Raw genomic sequence first — 20260 nt, 5'->3', positions numbered from 1 at the left:
GGGACCGGGAAGGGCTGGATCCCGGCCATCCTACAGTGCGGGGGAGGACAGCCCTCCCCACGGACACACGCTCCGCCGTAGCTGGGACAGGGCTGGGCCTGGCCGGCAGCTACCGAGCCGCAGACACTGCACGGTTGCTCACCGGACACCATGTTGAGAGGGTTATTTCTGGTACTCCGGTCAACAACAGCCGCCATGTTGAGAAGGATATAGGCCACAGCCCACTTTAGCCGCCATGTTGAGAGGGTCATTGCCTGTCTTTCCCAGCTCGACCTCCGCCATGTTGAGAAGGGCATTTCCGGTATTGTCCGCTCAGCCTGGGCCGCCATGTTGAGAAAGTCAATACCACGTGACCACAGAGCTCCCCATTGCCCGCCATGTTGAGAGGGGCATTTTCGAAGGCCGATGTTACCTCTTCCCCCGCCTTGGTGCTTAAGTGAAAAGCTGTTTTAAAGATGGTGGCCATCAGAAGGCCCGCAGGGCTGTGGTGTTTGTGGACCCCTGGGGAGGGCTGGAGATCCTGCTGGGTCTGATACTGAGGGGTGCTGACCCTGGGGTAGGGTGACCAGATAGCACGTGTGAAAAATGGGGACAGGGGATGGGGGGGTAATAGGAGCCTCTATAAGAAAAAGCCCCAAATATTGGGACATCTGGTCACCCTACCCTGGGGGCTGAGAGTAGCAGCTACTGTAGGGCTGGGGGAGGCAGAAGCCCAGCAGCAGGAGAGCTTGGGCCTGGGGGAGCTCCATGGCAGCTCCTACATCCTCTTCTAGGCCCTGCAGGCCTGTGGGGCTTGAAATCTGATGGGGCTTGGCTCCTGCAGCAAGGCCCAAGGCATGAGAGCCTGGTTGGCATAGCTAGACTAGGAGGGAATCAATTTATATTGGAAAACATTGATTTCACCAAATGCACGTGGCAAGCCCTGGGGGAAAATATTTCCATCAGTAACAATCAAAATGTACAGCTCAGACAGGGGAAGAAAAATGCTATTTGGGAACATATTAGAGGTTGATTTAAGGATTTTTTACTTGTATATGTTGACAGATGATGGTGTCTGTTTTTGTGGCAAAGCTTTAACTTTTTGACTCTCGACAGCTGTCATTAAATAATTATTGTCCGACTCCCCCATAATTTCCTGCACTGTGAAAATGTTAATGGATAAAAAGTTTTGTAGAAAAATCTTTAAAATACATATTGATATCCATCAGAATTATAAATAAATAAAAATCAAATTCTGCTAAGCTAGAGCTGGGGGCTTGTTATACTCTTGCAGTTTTTTATCCTGGGGCTCACAGTAGTTGTGTTATTTATATATGTATGTATATGTGTGTGTATAAACCCATCTTCTGAAATCTTCTGATTATGTGACAAGCTCATCTTTCATTAATAAAACAGAAAGCAGCTTCTCACAGTTCTGTTGTGGAGAAAAGCTTGAAAACATGACTCAAGTAAAAGAACATAAACTATAATTAAATAAATATACTTTATTTTAAGTCTCATGGTTTTTTAAACCGATCTCATGGTTTTTTAGACCTGACTTGCAGCTTTTTATTGCTTGATGTTAGCAATACTGAGGAGAGACTCAGTGATGGTGTTAGTTTTGGGGAGAAGGAACGGGGCTGCAACGGGAAGTGGCAGAGTCTGAGATGGCTTTTATAGTGCCTTCAGGTCCAAATCAGGGACCAAAGCAGTGTACTGGCAAGTAAAACAGTCCCTGCCTGGCCCTAGAGAACTCACAATGTAGGACTGACAAATCCAATAGATGGATAAACAGAGACATGAGTGTAGGGTGATGGGCAAAGTAACAGTAATGATGAATGTCATTTGCGTATATTAGTGGTTTGATCATATGAATCATAAGTGGTCACCGGCCAAATAAAAGTATTTTCAGTATCCCCATCAAATGTAGGGATGGGGGCAGGAAAGCAGACCACTTGAGGATTGTGGGGAATGAATTAAGATTTGTTTCCTTTTTTGAATTTGCATCTTGTTTAACTGGATGGGGATTTTGTCTGCTAAGATGAATACTAGACAGTGACCTGAAGCAACCTCCTTAAGCCTCTCCTTAAGCTTGCGTGTGATTCTGCTTTGTGTGTTCATATATTGCATTTTGTTTTAAATCTGTATTTTATCTCTTTCTAATCTGCACTGGTGGTCATGGGTCATCCTCAGAATTTGCTTGATTTAAGCAAGAAGCAGGTTCCAGGCCATATATTTGTTGTAAAAACATTTATTGCAATACTTTTAGAAGTGAAAGCAACATTGTAGTCAGTACTGTTCATTTATATACCTCCCCTCCCTGTCGTTGAACAATACAGCTAATCTGGTAAAAAGAATAAAAGAGAATTGAGTTTCATAATGTGAAGAGTCTTGCACAGCTCATATTTCCTCTTGTTTCATGGTGTGGTTCTCCCCTCCCCATCCCCAATAACATTTGGAAGCCTTTCCAGGGTCTTACCAGAATTCACTAACTTTTTTTTCCAGCCTTAATATTTTTCTTTTATAACCTTTACTGTCATATCTGCAATCCACTTAAGTTTTTGGTTAGGAAGTTTCTAATCTCAAGAATGTTCTTTGCCCTCCTATAAGGCTTGAAAAATCTTTTCACTTTTATGCATCCGATGAAGTGAGCTGTAGCTCACGAAAGCTCATGCTCAAATAAATTGGTTAGTCTCTAAGGTGCCACAAGTACTCCTTTTCTTTTTGCAAATACAAACTAACACGGCTGCTACTCTGAAACCTTTCATAAAGTTGTAGTTCTTAATTTGATATGGTCAGCAGAGCAGCCCCTGCTAGATGATTGGACTCTTCCCTTGATTTTATTGTCAGAACATTATGCCAAAGTCTTGTTTGGATAGTCCCAGAACAGGTTTAATTATTAGAGAGACAAGGTGGGTGAGGTAATAACTTTTATTGGACCAACTTCTGTTGTTGGAAGGGACAAGCTTTTGAGCTTTATCCAGTAAAAGATATTAGCTCACCCATCTTGTCTCATATTCTGGGACCAACACAGCTACAACAACACTGTAAACAGTGCTTAATTATTCAATTATTAGCATTTGTAAATGTCTCCATTGCAAATGCCTTCATAACTTAATTCTAGGGCTGTCAAACAAGCACTTTTCACAAACATTTTTGTATAATTAAAAGTACAAGAGCAACAACAAATCAGCCATCAAATCCGGCAATCTTGTTGACACTGAAAAGCTATAGAGCTTGGAGACCGAGCTACTTTGTCACTTTTGGAGATGGCTTTCATAGCAACATTGCATCATAATAGCAAGGCAGGGAAGGGGTGGTGTGAAGGTGACTCTTCAAGAAGGGTTAGAACAAGAGTAATGAGAGTCAAAAACCACTCCTTTGATTTCAAAAGTAATTGACTAGAGTGGCATCTGTTGAAGTTGTAGATGTTTGAATTTCTGCAGCCTTTCAAACGATTGAGAATATTTAAAACTTATTGTGGATTGTTACGAATTACACCTTGTAGGACACGCACACAACTGCTGCAAATTATACCTGATAGGACACGCACACAAGTGCTACGAATTACACCTTGTAGGACACGCACACCAGTGCTGCGAATTATACCTGATAGGACACGCACACCAATGTTGCGAATTATACCTGATAGGTAACGCACAGTTCGAATCTAGGCTGAGGCACAGAAACAAAGTCCACAACTGCAGAGTTCCCAAAAGACACTAAGTTTATTACGCTCGAGCGTGGTGCCCCCCTGCTAGCCAGGAGGGGACCCTGAATGCAGATTATACAAAGGTTATATACCTTTTAGCAAAGCATGTTGCCCTCGTGCATCGGAAACCTTAGCCAATAAACAAACCCTTGTCTTATCTACCACCTATCCCTGCTTGGTGCATTCCTCGTGCTATACCAGTATGCTAATTACAAGCATGGTCCTAAAGCCATGCATCAGTAACTTTTATTATCAGGATGGGAGGCCTCACATCAAGGCCAAGAGACAGGGAGTTAGAGACTGACAAAAACCAGATACTGGGAGTCAAGGCAGGCTGGAGACAAGGAGGAGGATTTTCACAGGGATTCAATATCTAAGGATTAGTCCTGGTGTATGATGTGCTGGCATTTAAACAATGGTGGGCCCCAAACCAAAATGGAGTCACATGTGCTAACTTTTCCTTAACAGGATTAAACTCTATCTACTATCTCTTAAACAAAACCTCATTGAATGCTGCAGGTGAAAAATTAAATATTTGAAAGATAGGAAACTCTGGCCTTGTTTCCCCACCTACTGCCTACTATAGGAGACCTCTATATTTCCAGTAAGCGCTATAGACCTCTTCTATCTCCTGCCATATTACATATTAACCTGTGACCAACCATCTGACTCCTCAACATTACTTGGAGACAAGACACGCCTCTTACTTACTCATTCTTCAGGAGTTACAAATATCAGCATCCCATTCTTAGGATAGCTCTAACCCCCACACCACTACCTTTTTCTCTGCAATGGTCCAAAGAGCTAAACATCTTTTATCTGATACTCACATACCTCGCCACTCAGAGAACCCAGTCTGTTCCATCCACCTTATATCTATCCACCCTGCTAATATGACTGATGCTACATCCTCCAGATTCAGACCAGACATTCACTTTTATTCTATTCAGTCTACAAATATTGTTTGGAGCTGATGGTATCACATCCATCCAACATGGAGTACTAATACTTATAGTCACTGAGGTGAAAAGATTCTTAAAATTGTACTTACATCTGTACTAGGAGAAGGCTGGGTGTAGATATGGGGTTAGAGTTTAGGTTGTTTGTAGAACCTAAACTCAGAATTTCTTGACTTTCAAAAATCTAGTGTTTTGAATTACTGCATTCTAATGAAGGTGGATATATGTCCAACTTTGACTAGATTTAAAAATGTTGGGTAGGGCATTATATAAAGTTTTAATCTTATGATCCTTACTATCAAGCATCAATAGTGATTGCCTGGGTCCATAGCTATGTAGCCTACAAAACCCATTAATCTGGGTTATTGGTCTGATTGTTTGGTGTAAAGCCTGTTTGATCTCGTTGCATCTATTAAGCTTATAATTTGTTGCAAATTTTCTTAGTGGATCACTAAATATATTTATTTTAATAGATTACAAAATGTAGAAATGTTTGGAAGAAAAATGTTCCTCTCTGAAATGTAGAGCTGAGCCTTTTTAGTGGAATAGAAATATTTTAAAAACAGAATGAGCCTAATCCTGTTTAGCTTGTGCAACCAAACTCCCAAATAATTAATGGGATCTGAGTACATAATTATGGGCCAGAACCTGAATTTTTAATCTGTATAACAGGGTGTGAATCTACAGTGCACTGGCTTGCTGCACAGTAACATAACAGTTTTTCCTTGGAAAATTATTACTGGGGAGTAGAGCTGTCAAGCCCACACCCCTGTTAAGCGTGTGATTAATCACACGTTAAACAATAATAGAATATTATTTATTTAAATATTTTTGGATGTTTTCTACATTTTCAAATATATTGATTTCAGTTACAACACAGAATACAATGTGTACAGTGCTCACTTTATATTTATTTTTATTACAAATATTTGCACTGTAAAAAGCAACAAATAGTATTTTTCAGTTCACCTAATACAAGTACTGTAGTGCAATCTCTTTATCATGAAAGTTGGACTTACAAATATAGAATTATGTACAAAAAAGGCATTCAAAAATAAAACAATGTAAAACTTTAGAGCCTACAAGTCCACTCAGTCCTACTTCTTGTTCAGCCAATCACTCAGATAAACAAGTTTGTTTACATTTGCAGGAGATAATGCAGCCTGCTTCTTGTTTACAATGTCACCTGAAAGTGAGAATAGGTGTTCGCATGGCACTGTTGTAGCTGGTGTTGCAAGATATTTACATACCAGATGTACTAAAGGTTCATATGTCCCTTCATGCTTCAACCACCATTCCAGAGGACATGCATCCATGCTGATGACGGGTTCTGCTCAATAACAGTCCAAAACAGTGCAGACTGACGCATATTCATTTTCATCATCTGAGTCAGATATCACCAGCAGAAGGTTGGTTTTCTTTTTTGGTGATTTGGGTTCTGTAGTTTCTGCATTGGAGTGTTGCTCTTTTAAGACTTCTGAAAGCATGCTCCACGCCTCTTCCCTCTCAGATTTTGGAAGGCACTTCAGATTCTTAAACCTTGGGTTGAGTGCTGTAGCTATTTTTAGAAATCTCACATCGGTACCTTCTTTGCGTTTTGTCAGATCTGCAGTGAAAGTGTTCTTAAAACAAACAACATGTGCTGGGTCATCATCAGAGACTGCTATAACATGAAATATATGGCAGAATGCAGGTAAAACAGAGCAGGAAACATACAGTTCTCCCACTAGGAGTTCAGTCACAAATTTAATTAATGCCTTATTTTTTTAATGAGCATCATCAGCATGGAAGTGTGTCTTCTGAAATGCTGGCCAAAGCATGAAGGAGCATGTGAATGTTTAGCATATCTGGCACGTAAATACCTTTCAATGCTGGCTACAACAGTGCCATGCGAACGCCTGTTCTCACTTTCAGGTGACATTGTAAATAAGCAGGCAGCAGTATCTCCCATAAATGTAAACAAACTTTTTTGTCTTAGCTATTGGCTGAACAAAGAAGTAGGACTGAGTGGACTTGTAGTCTCTAAAGTTTTACATTGTTTTGAGTGCAGTTATGTAAGAAAAAACAATCTACATTTGTAAATTGCACTTTCACGATAAAGAGATTGCATTAAAGTAGTTCATATGAGGTGAATTTAAAATACTATTTCTTTTGTTAATCATTTTTATGGTGCAAATATTAATAAAAAATAATAATATAAAGTGAGCATTATACACTTTGTATTCTGTGTTGTAACTGAAATCAATATATTTGAAAATGTAGAAAAACATCCAAAATATTTAATAAATTTCAATTGGTATTCTATTGTTTAACAGTATGATTAAAACTGTGATTAATCACGATTAATTTTTTTAATTGTGATGCATTTTTTAGAGTTAATCGTGTGAGTTAACTGTGATTAATCGACAGCCCTATTAGGGCGTATTAAACATATTTTTCTGTCTTTTAATGCAATTTAACAGCAAGAAACAAAGGGAAGCTGACACCATGTGAGCAATCAGCTCTTACCTCAAGTGATCCCCAGAATAGTTTGAAAACCTCTGGCAATGAGCTTCTCTACCATTATGATTGATTTTAATTTGTTTAATTTAATTTGTTCATATTACTGAAGCTAGCCTGTAGTGTAATACTATGAACTCTTATCCACTAGTCAATGATCTGGCAGTGAGGCCTTGATTTTTAGTACAGGGGGGAAGGTCCTAATACAGTGCAAACTTTGTGTTTGACCAAACTGAGTCTCACAAAGTGCTGACATTACCATCTAGCAGAAAGGCAACTGAAATAAGCAGAAAACATACAGTATCTGTAAACGTAAGTGTCAACATTATTTTGTTTGAAATTTGAATCTATGTAGTGTAATGTGATAAAGTATAAATTGATTCAGTTTAATTATTTTTATTCTTGTATTTGATTGCCTTAATTTAAAAAACAAACTGAGTTTGTAAACTAGTGAAATGGCAGTGTTGTAACAAGAGACACATTGCAAACTCAGAGTATTGGAGTATCTGTTTTTTATGGTAAACATATAAAGATGTAGAAACCTAACAATATGGAACAAATGTCATGGTTTAGTTGGAATACTTTTACTTGATTTCCAAAGAAATGATCAAACTTTAACTATCAGGTATACTGTAAAATAATTTTGCTAATCTTTTCACTGTTAGCTTGTAGTTTACATGAAGCATAGGCAATGTGACTAATGTAAATATAATCTGATCTATTGCATGTATTTAAACTATTTTAATAGGTTTCTGATATCTGAATTTTGGGGGGCTACTTTGAAAACCAAGAAATGGCATCATCATCTTTACAAATCTCTGCACTGCTTCTGGCTTTGGCGGGGCTCATCATTTTACTTGTTACGACTGTGTCCAACAGATGGAAAATTTCCAGTACTGCAACAGCAGTTATTACTGCAAACTGGATTTACGAAGGCCTCTGGATGAACTGTGCAGCTACTGCCTTGGGTTCGGTTCAGTGCAAGAAATTTTTCTCCTTGCTGAGTTTAGACAGTAAGTGTATGGTTTACGTATATAAAATACTACGGTGCAATTTACCTCCCACTTTGGGTACGGAGTTAGACAAGTTAGGGGACAGAATTCATTATGAACAGGCCAAAAGGCTTCAACCCAACCTCTTTATGGCCACTACTGTAGTCTATGGTCTAGAGTAGCTGCAGCCCTCTTCTAACTCCCTACCCCCCTGTTGCAGTGGAACAATTGGATCCCACGGTTTCCCTCTTTCTCCAGCTGCATGCATGGAGACCCTGCAGTGCACAGAGTGGTGCTCCTGTGCATCCAGTCTACATGCAGTATAAATATCCTAGCTCTTTGCATGGAAGTGAATTTTACCCTTACAGTTTTGGAAGAAATACAATCTCCAATACTTAGTTTTTGTTCTTAATTATAAACATATCACATCTCAATGTATTTGAGATGTTCATTCATATGTTGACTTGGGATATAACTTTGCTGGTCCTCCAAATCTGTGTGTCATAATCAGATCATTCAAATATTTTTTTCTATTTGTCAGAATAAACATTATTTTCAAGAAGGAACTCACATACTAATTCCATAGTTTAGATCAACCTAGAAAAAAATCTTGACTTTAAATATCTAACTTCAGATTGACAGAATTGTTTACTTGAAACTAGGATTTGCTGAAAGTAATTTCATTTCTGGTTAGTGCTACATATCAAAGTGTTTCAGGAATTTTGATTACTCAAAGGTGATAGTTTTAAAATGAACAAATTTTAAAATGCTTCTGTGTGTACAACTATTTAGGACAAAACATGATAGTGTGATAATTTAGCACCAAGTGTAGCAGCAGAATTGTTACATCTAGGGATTGAAAAATACTGTGGTTTGAATTATTCTGGGTTTTCAGTATTCCTTCCTGGAGCCAGTTCCAAAAACCCCTGCTGGACTGAAGGCACAGTGAAGGACTGACATACATATAAATTCTTACCTCACAAAGAATTAAGAATAGAAACAACTGCTGTATACTATTGAAAGGTTGGCACTTTACGGCTGTTCTGTGGGATGCAGCTGTTTTCAACCGATTAGCACAAGATGAGATACTGCCTTTTTTAATACTACAATACCTCTTTCCCCTGCTTCTTGAATCCTTCAGCCACTGTATTAGTTTCATACTTGAAATGTACAAGACAATGTTTTATTCCACCTGAAAGTGGAAAAAAATGATGCAAAGGTGCTTTATTTGTGGGACAGTAAAAAAGGTTTCAGGATCAGTAAAGCTTTCTGAGCACAATATGTTCACTAAAAGAAAAGGAGGACTTGTGGCACCTTAGAGACTAACAAATTTATTTGAGCATAAGCTTTCGTGAACTACAGCTCACTTCATCGGATGCATTCAGTGAAAAATACAGTGAGGAGATTTATATACACAGAGAACATGAAACAATGAGTGTTACCAATCACACTGTAACAAGAGTGATCAGGTAAGATGAGCTATTACCAGCAGGAGAGCGGGGCGGGGGGGGGGGGGGGACTTTTGTAGTGATAATCAAGGTGGGCCATTTCCAGCAGTTGACAAGAACATCTGAGGAACAGTGGGGGGGGGGGAAATAAACATGGGGAAACAGTTTTACTTTGTGTAATGATACATCCACTCCCAGTCTTTATTCAAGCCTAAATTAATTTTATCCAGTTTGCAAATTAATTCCAATTCAGCAGCTCTCGTTGGAGTCTGTTTTTGAAGTTTTTTTGTTGAAGAATTGCCACTTTTAGGTCTGTAATCGAGTGATCAGAGAGATTGAAGCGTTCTCCGACTGGTTTTGAATGTTATAATTCTTGACGTCTGATTTGTGTCCATTTATTCTTTTACGTAGAGACTGTCCAGTTTGGTCAATGTACATGGCAGAGCGGCATTGCTGGCACATGATGGCATATATCACATTGGTAGATGTGCAGGTGAACGAGCCTCTGATAGTGTGGCTGATGTGATTAGACCCTCTGATGGTGTCCCCTGAATAGATATGTGGACACAGTTGGCAACGGGCTTTGTTGCAAGAATAGGTTCCTGGGTTAGTGGTTCTGTTGTGTGGTGTGTGGTTGCTGGTGAGTATTTGCTTCGGTTGGGGGGCTGTCTGTAAGCAAGGACTTGCCTGTCTCCCAAGATCTGTGAGAGTGATGGGTCGTCCTTCAGGATACGTTGTAGATCCTTGATGATGCATTGGAGAGGTTTTAGTTGGGGGCTGAAGGTGATGGCTAGTGGCGTTCTGTTACTTTCTTTGTTGGGCCTGTCCTGTAGTAGGTGACTTCTGGGTACTCTTCTGGCTCTGTCAGTCTGTTTCTTCACTTCAGCAGGTGGGTACTGTAGTTGTAAGAACGCTTGATAGAGATCTTGTAGGTGTTTGTCTCTGTCGGAGACAAACACCTACAAGATGTTCACTGACATCAGACCACAGATCTAGTCTGGTATCCTGCTTCCTGTAGTTTAGTTGAAAACAAAATGATCTTCTTCTGTAATACATCTAGCCAACATAGTCAATAACACAGGAATTCTTCTTAACTAGCTTATCCCATCTTTAAATGAAATGTTCGAATTTTACTAGGAATTGCATTTACTACAAATTTCTGCATTTAGTACTTGTACTTACTTGGGATTTCTTACATGGTTGTGACATCACTGACAGCCAGCTAGAAAGCTACATCTGCACTTAAAATTTCAGGAAATCTCAATGCATTTGAAACATATTTTGGAGTAATTTTCAGTAATCATCTGCCTGCATAGACCACCAGAGACTTGTAATGGAAAGTAACTAGAGTAAGAACTAATAGTTCAGCATTTTCTTCCTGCACCTGTTTGATTTTCAGTTCCTCTCCCTTTTCATGTGAGGAAATGTACTTTAACAGGTAAGAGCTATAAAGGTGATGACTTCTGCTCTTCTTCTGTTACTGTGTTAGTCACCACCATACAAATCTGCTGTTGCTCAGTAAACTGGATGTTTGTATGATTTAGAAGGAATTTTTTTACCTTTTAATAATTGTCCTTGATCCCACCCCAATCCCTTTTACATTTTTAAACATTAAAGTTCTTCAGTATTCAGATTATTTTTTCCATGATTGTACAGAGCTATTTATTTGGGTCTAAATATAGTGAGCAGTATGCAGTATTTTGTTTCTTCCTTCTATTTGCTTGATGTGTAGAAATGTTAAAATAGCTTGAGTTGCTAATAAATATCTGCTGTTGTAAAACTTGTATAGACTTCAGGGGCTCAGACTAAGGATGAAAGATTCTTGATTTGCAATACAAATTTTTGAAGGTACATTAAACCTAATGCTTCAGATTTTAGAGATTAGGATTAGACCTCAAGTGGAGCAGGGGAAGGCAGATTATCCTACATCTATTTACTGTTGGATTTTTTACACCTTGCTCTGTGTCACTGTCAGAGACTGCTTTGAAAACTTGCTCTGGAAGGAAACTCCTCAATCACAGTCTCAATATGGGAGTAAGCCTCTATTGTTTTAGTTAGTTTAAACTACTTAATAAAAGAAGGGAAGGGTTCATTTCACTTGACAGAGATAAAACTACCTGAAATGCTAAGAAACCCAGAGATGTCTAAATGTGTTTATTAGACGTCTAAGATGTGCGTTGTCTACATGTCTGTGGGTATATTATACAATTTAATTAACACCTGAAATTACCCTTTTACAAGAGGCAAATGGACATGCCCAAACATATCCCACTCTCACCCAAACTGTAACAATATGAAAGTGCTAGCAGACACTTTCAGGCAGCCTGCTGTTTCCTGGGGGAACTGTTTGGAAGTGACATCTATTGAGGATCTGTCTAAGAGGCCATGAGGCTGAAGAAGCCCTGTTGTAAGCAGCCACAATAAAGCTGGAGTTTGTTAATTAACCCTGTGTCAGAATGAGATCTTATACGGCAGATGATCCAAACACAATAAAGTGTAAAACATGGTGGCAGTGGTAATAAAGTCCTAGACAGCCAGAGACACCACTGAGAGTGTGATGCTGGCAGACCAGATGCTAGCTCATGCCATGGCCCAGGGCTTCAATGAACACTAACAAATACGTATCTAGAAACCAGTCTGCCTTATCTGTGGGTTAGTATAGTTACACTAGATATTAATATTATAAGAATGTGTTTAGTGTTTAGATTTTATGGAATGCCTGTAGGATGCTGCATGTATTAATCCTACTTATAATATCTGTATCCCATGGTATAAAGTTATATTGAGTGTTTGTATTTTAAACATCTGTAATTGTGTAACTCAGTAAACAGGAAAAGAAGCATTACTTAAAGTAAAATGCTTGACCTGCATACAAGAAGGCAAATGAAGCATTGTGTAGCATCATAGGACTGAGACTTTGTTGATTGCATTCCTCACTCCCTCCAGGAAGAGGAGTCCTGCACATGAACTTACCCCATCAGCTTGGATTCTGTGTTGAAGGGAGGATAAAAATCCATGATAAGGAGAATCTGGGTCTCGTTATGCTGTCCGGACTGTTGAAGGGCAAAGATTCCTAAACATAAGCAAGAGATTCACATGCTGGTTGGCATGGGTCAGCCCTAAAGAACTTACAGAGCTGCTTATTACAGAAGCTTATACTACCTTTTTAAATTGAAGACTAACACATTTGTGTATGTTTCCTGTTTTAACCTTGCACATTACTCTCTGATTTCTTTTCTTAGTTAATAAATCTTTAGTTAGTTTAACACAGTATTGGCTACAGGTGTGTCTTTGGTTTGAGATCTGAGTACAGCTCACCTGGGGTAAGTGACTGGCCCTTTAGGACTGGGAGTAACCTGAATATTGATGTGATTTTTAGGAGTAAAGTGATCATCTATCATATGGTCCAGCTTGCCTGGGTGACATGATAGACTGGAACACCCCAGGGGACTGTCTGTTGTAGTGCTGTAGGAGTTCATACTTGTTACTGGGTTGGTGAAGTCTAGTGACAGAACATACCACCAGTTGGGGTTTCTGACCTGCTTTTTAATAGTCTGCCCTGAGGTTGGCACTCAGGCATGAGCCACTCCAGACAATATGACAGAGAGCTGCACTGTGTAGAGCGGAATACTTCTGTGAGTACACAGTTTGTTTTACAAGACAAGGCTGATAACAGAAATGGAGGGGCTGAAACCTCCAGGGGCATTAAACTTGCAAGCTAAGCATTTAGCTCCTGCATGTAAGAGCTAGAAAGAGGAATTTAATCTCTATGTAGATATTGCTATGGCAGATAAAGAGGATGCTGTGAAAATAAAACTGTTTTGTTACCAGATTGCAGAATGGGGGATAGAGACAATTCAGACACTGTGTATGGAAATTCCCCAAGCTCACCACAACTTAGACTATATAATGAGCTGTTTTGATACTCACTGTAACTCTAGGAAAAATGAAACTGTGGAAAGATGTAATTTATTTTCTTGGGATCAGGCAGCTGGGGAGGCTATAGATGAGCTTAGCACCAATTTAAAAGTGCTAGCAGCCAGCTGCAATTTTGGAAATATTAAAGACTCATTGATAAAAGACCAGATAATGTGTGGGATATGACACTCACAAGTATGAGGGTGGTTGTTGAGGGAAGCTCCCAGTTGGGAGAAAGCTGGGAGATACATAGGGATGCTGAGCTATCCAGAGAGGGGATTAGAATTCTGGAAGGGCAGTCAGCAGAAACTGTCCATGCAATATGGAAAAATAAATCAAAACCAGATACAACACCAGTAGGTGACAACAGTACAGACACATGCAAATACTGTGGTAGAAAACATATAAGAAGAAAGAAAAGTGTCTGGCTTGTGAGAAAAAAATGCTATATCTATGAGAAATTTAATCATTTTGCAGACAAGTGTTTGTCCAGAAAAAAGAAAAAACAAATCCAAGACACAGACAGTAACTGAAGAGAGCAACAGTGAACATGAGGACATTTTGTGGGTGACTGAAGAGCTGGTAAACACAGTGCAGATAGACACCACTAAGCACCAGAAACACATGGGCATCGTGTGAGCCCCCCTTCAGGGAGGCTAGCCACGCAGCCCCGCCTCTTCTGCTCAAGGCCCTGCCCCTACCCCCTGTCCGCTGGAGCCCTGAGTGCCTGACTCCCACCCCACATCCGCTGGAGCCCTGAGTGCCCGCACACCCAGCCAGAGGAGCCCTGGCCAAACCGCCCGGGCCACTGGCCAGCCCCAGTGCTGGGCTGCCTGCTGCCCCCAGCACTGGACCCCAGCACTGTGTCCGCCTTAGCGCCAGCCCTCTGTGCTGGGCTGGGCACCGATTGGGGGAGACGGTGGAGCGTGGGCGGGTCCAAGGTTTGGCTTAGGGGAGGCTTAGCTTTCCCTGGCCTATTATACCCACTGCCCATGCAGAAAAAGTCGCATGCAGCCATGTTACTTGGGAAGGAAGTGGTACAATTTCAATTAAATAGTGACACAAGTTTTAAAATTATCCAGATTGGTCTGGTAAAACTAGACATATGGTTGGAGGGAATTAATCAGCTGTTAGCAGTGTAAAACCATACCACATTAAAACTCATGGGGAAATGTAAAATTAAATTAAGAAATCCAAGGAACAAAAGGAAATACTGACTGGACTTTGTGGTCATAGATGATGAGACAGCAGTATCACTTCTGGGCATCAAGACTGTCCAAGCCATGACCCTAATAAAAGTTCCAGAACATAATGAAAGTGCATGGCAGGGTGACTGAAAATACCTTGGACCAGGAGATGATACAGAGGGAATATAGAGATGTGTTTCAGAGAGATGGATGGCTAGATGGAGACTGACACCCAAATAGAGACTGACACCCAGTGCTTAATTTGTGCCAGGACTAATTTGTGCAAGGGCATGCCAGGGCTGAGCCCCGGCACCTCTTGACTTGGCTGTTCATAGCCCTGGCACCTCTGGACTTGCTGCATCAGTTTTGAAAGTAAAAAAATTGTTTGAGTCCCATTACCTAATTGCTTGAGCCCCGATGCCTCTTTCATTACAAATTAAGCACTGCGTACACCAGTGTGAAGCCAGTTAAATTGCCAGAAATAAAAATACCCATTGCATTACTACAGTTGCTGAAAGAGGAACTGCAGAGCCTACAGAATCATGGAATTATACAGCCCATAGAGAAGAGCACAAACTGGATAAGCAGTCTTGTGGTGGTAAGAAAGCCATCCGGAAACTGAGGGCAAGTCTACACTATGTGCTACATTGGCGCAGGTGCACTGATGCAGCTGCACTGCTGTAGCGCATCTGGTGAAGACGTACTGTGCTGACGGGACAGTGCTCATCCACAGGCATAACTACGTGAGAGGTGGAAGCTATGTTGGCAGAAGAGTGTCTCCAGCCAACATAGTACTGGTGTGGACCACTTAAGTTGATGTAACTTGCATCACTCATGGACGTGTCTTTTTCATTCTCCTGAGCTATGTAAGTTACATCGACTTAAGCAGTAGTGTAGCTCAGGCCTGAGACTATGCATAGACCCAAAGCCTTTAAACAAAGCTTTGAAATAGAACCATTTCCCTCTGTGTACAATTGAGGACGTACTACCAGATCTGCCTAAAGCAAGACTTTTTACAGTATGTGATGTAGAATCCAAGCTTACTTGACAACCTGCGCAACTCCATTTGGGCAATACCAGTGGTTAAGGATGCCAATGGGAATCATTCCAGAGCAGATTGACCCAAGCATGATGGGAATCCAGCAATAGCAGACAATGTGCTGCTAGTGGGAGAAGGTGACAATCCAGAATAAGCACAATGAGATCATGACTACAAATTACTACAGTTTTAACAGAGATGCAGAGAAAAAAATATGAAATTGAACTTAGACAAGCTCAGGTTGAGAGTAGCCGAGGTGCCATATATTGGACATTTGTTGACCCCCAAAGGCCTAAAAATAGACCCGGAGACAGAGAGGGCAATTAGAGAAATTCCGAGACCCAGCAATGTTAAAGGAGTCCAAAGATTCCTGGGAATGGTCAATTATTTAGCAAAGTTTTGCAACCATCTGTCTGAGAGCTGGGAGATCCTGAGGCAGCTGACAAATTTAGACACCCTATCGGAGTGTACAGACCAACGTGAGCAAGCATTCCAGAAAGTAAAAGATAATTGGGAAGACTCCCATTTTGAAATATTACAATGCAGAGGAACACCTGGTGCCACAATGTGATGCATTCAAGTTGGGTCTAGGGGTTACCAGGCTGTAGGGGGGGGACAATCTGGTGCATTCAAAAAAGCATTGTACGTGACAGAGAAGGGCTGTGCTTAAATTGAAAAAGAGTTAGCAATTCTCTTTGGAATGGAAAAATTTCACCAATACACATATGTGGACGTACAATCTGACCATAAACCTCTCAAAAGCATTTGGAGAAAGCCATTACTAAGGGCTTGTCTACATTTAAGAGTAATGCTGTGGAGCAGCTGCACCATTGTAGCACTTAGTGAAGACACTATGTACACCAATGGGAGAGCTTTTCCCATCACTGTAGGTACTTCATCTCCCCGACAGGTGGTAGCTATGTCGATAGAAGAGCTCTCCCGTCAACTGTCTACACTAGGGGTTACGTCAGTATGTTAAAAGAACTATGTCACTCGGGTGTGGATTTTGTGAGCGATATAGTGCTACTAACATTAGTTGACAGTGTACACCAAGCCTCCGTGCACCAAAAAACTTACAATGGATGATGCTGAGCTACAATATACAGATCAAGTATTCCCTGGCAGAAACTTGGTGTTGGTGGACACCTTTAGCTGTGCATACCTGCCAGAACCCAGCAGGAGGAGTCCGTAGAGGCTGAGGTAGAGACAGTAAATATGGTACAGTATTTATCTATCTTGGAAGATAGGCTGAGAATGATACTGAGAGGTACAGAGCAAGACAGAATGCTAGAGACATTGAAACTCATGATCTTATAAGGATGGCCAGTGACAACAGACCAAGTACCTAAAGAGGTAACACCATTCTTTCAGATAAGAGACAAGTTGTGCATACAGAATGGCATTATATTTTGGGGAGAAAGAGCGGTTATTCCAGCAGCTTTTTCAAATGAAATTTTCACAGCTGGGTATTGACGGTTGCTTAAGGCGAGCCAAAGAGACTGTATACTGGCCAGGAATGAATGAGCAATTATGGATGGTCATGGAAAAGTGATGTATGCAGATCTTGGGAAGACCATCAACCAAAAGAGATCCTGTGGTGACACAGAGTTCCAGAAAGACTGTGGGCAAAGGTGGGAGTGGATTTGTTTACCTTTGGAGACAAAGGATAGACTGTTTACCAGATACAGGATCCAGACCAGTCATATAGAAGATTAAAACACACTTTGCACAGTACAGGATACTGGATACCAGGTACCCAATAACAGACCATATTTTGTTTCAGGAAGTTCAGTAAGGACTGGGGTTTTGATCACAAAACATCTTCACTGAGGTATCCTCAAAGCAACAGCAAAGTGGAAACAGCAGGAAAAACTGCTAAGAAACCGTTGAAAAAATTGAAAACTGCAAAGGCAGACCTATATGCAGCACAACTAATTCTCAGGAATACTCCCTTGCAAGGCCTAAATTTTAGTCTGACACAAAAATTGGTGAGCTGGAGAAAAAGGACACTTTCCAACAAGTGGAAAATTTTTAAAGTCTGGATACTCAGGTGCTTCACTTGGCAAACTATGGAGAAACCAACAGAAATAACAAAGCATTTTCCTACCACAGATCCGTGAGAGATCGACCAGATCTGGAGCTGGGTGATGAAGTGCATATATAACAATTAACAAAACAGGATAAGTTTTGGCACAAAGCTGTAGTACTGCAACCAGGAAATCAAAGATCCTATCAAGTGCAAATGGACAATGGACAGATAGTGAGGCAAAACTGTAGGTACCTTAGGAATATAAAAGAAACTTCTAAGGACAGTATGGACAACGTACATCTTAGGGCTCTACAGCAGGAGAATCCTGAGCCAGAGTTGTTAGAATAGGACAATGTCGGGGCATATCAGAGGAAAGACAGGCAGAAGAGGGTGTTTCAACGGGAGACTCCAACAACACAAAGCCTAGAGACTATGGTTGACCAGACAGGAGGAAGACAGCACCAAGGAGGCACCAGTGAACCATACTGTACTAGGGGAGGGTGGATTGTTAAAAGACCTGCTCATCTAAGGGAGTTTGTGTGATGGACTTCTACGTTTTACAGGCATATAGGTAGACAAACTAATACGGTGATGAACAAGAATGGTCAGCATCTGAAAGGAATATGTTAGATTGCATTATCAGTTGTTGCTGGGGCGTTTGACAATTTTCTTTAAAAGAGAAGGGATGTAACAATATGAAAGTGGAGCAGACACTTTCAGGCAGCATACTGTTTCTAGTGGGAACTGTTTGTTTTATGAATTACACTTGTAGGTCACGTAAAAGTTCGCTCCGAGGCTGAGGCGCATTAACCAGACAAGTAAAATGGAGAGTATTTCTCAATGAGACAAGTTTAATAATGCTTAAGCATGGTACCCCCTCGCTAGCCGGGGGGGGACCCCAAAATGCCGATTTACCCTTTCTTATATACGCTGACTCATCACGACCCGTCCTCGTGCCCGATCCCTTGCATCCAGTCATGTTACAGATCGTTATCTTCCACTAACGGTGTGCTGCCTTCGTGCTTGTGTTCAGCTCCTGCTTAGTGCATACTACAACAACAGGATGTATCTATAATAACATGTTTTTTTCCACTGCCTCAAAGGTCAAATTACCACCACAACAGCTTTATTACAAAATTCACCTTACATACAGACTATTATGCATCAAGTATCGAATCACATGCTGAGACCAATTAACTAACAGTCCCCCCTTTTCTTTTGGACGTCAGTAAGTTATATTGGAGCCGAGTAACTGCGATGCAGGGTTAGCAGTTGCCTACAGCACATAGGCATACAAACAATAACACAAAAGCAATAACAGTCAAAAGAATTAAATACAAAATACGCCGTCCCCAAGCACCCACGTCCGGTAGCCATGAGGTGAGCCAGTTCCAGACCTCCTGGAATCCAGCGCTGGTATTGTCAAGGCTGATGTGGTGGAATAGGACTGCGGGCTGCATGAGGATGTGAATGTCAGTTTCCACCCTGTGATTTACAAATACACAACAGCTTGAGTTAACCAGAACACAAACCCCGCCCTGGTTTGCAAGGAGATAGTCCAGTGCTAAGCGGTTTTGCAGTGTAGTTTGGGATAACTGAGTTACTTCAATTTGAAGGGCAGATAAGGCGTCTGCAGTAGCATTTGCCATTAATTCCAAAGCAGCTGAAATGTTAACTGTAGCTTTTTTTAGCTCGCTTACTCCTAACCATGGCAGAAACCAACGTACAAAGGAGTGAAAGCCTGTGGGCTGTTGTGAAAGAGGGTTTAATGGAATACTTCGTCGGTTTCTCAATACTAGATTGCGGATCTCTCCCTGGGTCAGGGTCTGGTGTACTGTCACGGTGGGTACTATAGCCCCTAAGGTACATGTACCACACCATCCTGCCGGGAGAACCTTATAGGCTGTGTGATTGCATAACCAATACCAGCCAGACCCCTCAGAGACTGGCCACGGGGCCCCGGAGTAGGTGGAGGGGCCTGCCCCACCAGAGCTGATCTGGGTGGTGTCCTTGCACCCCACAAAATTCCCCACAAAAACTGTATTTTCCATGCCCTTTCGTCGTGACACACATAAAGCATAATTACCCTGGTCCACCATATCAATAGACCATCTTTGGATTGTAACATTCCAGTTAAATGTAGTGTTTGCCCAGAACTTAGCTTGGAGTGTTCGATTAAGTGGCATAGGTACCCCTACCAACGGGGCCCCCTGACCCAAGTATGTGGGGGTATGAATACAAATCCAACACTGCGTTCGATTTACACCCTGTTTTATGGCGTGGGTTAAATTCAAAAAGCTATTGCCCTCCCATCCTTGTACTGGACTTGGGAATAGGGAGAGGAACCCCCAGGCAAACCATACCAATGTCGGCATCCTCCTCTATAGCATACAAAAAACAACACCACCAATGTAAGTCCAATAAACAGAAATACAAGAAGTCCTGGTGGGCTGTAAAGGTCCCTGTCAAGGTTCCTCCCCCACTCTGAACTCTAGGGT

General features: G+C 41.2%; 1 protein-coding gene across 1 annotated transcript in view; it reads left to right on the top strand.

Moving 5' to 3' along the window:
- The first annotated feature begins 7942 nt into the window (after window positions 1-7942).
- Window positions 7943-20260, top strand: part of LOC125642961 (claudin-19-like) — a 44033-nt gene continuing 31715 nt past the window's right edge. The window contains exon 1 of the mRNA XM_048864977.1: window positions 7943-8162. Coding sequence (XP_048720934.1) covers window positions 7943-8162 — 220 coding nt within the window. The remainder of the gene's footprint in view (window positions 8163-20260) is intronic.

This window comes from Caretta caretta, chromosome 9 (genome assembly GCF_965140235.1).
Source record: "Caretta caretta isolate rCarCar2 chromosome 9, rCarCar1.hap1, whole genome shotgun sequence".
Classification (NCBI taxonomy): Eukaryota; Metazoa; Chordata; order Testudines; family Cheloniidae; genus Caretta; species Caretta caretta.
Note: the sequence above shows the minus strand (reverse complement) of the source record. Positions and strands in the feature narration are given on the sequence as shown.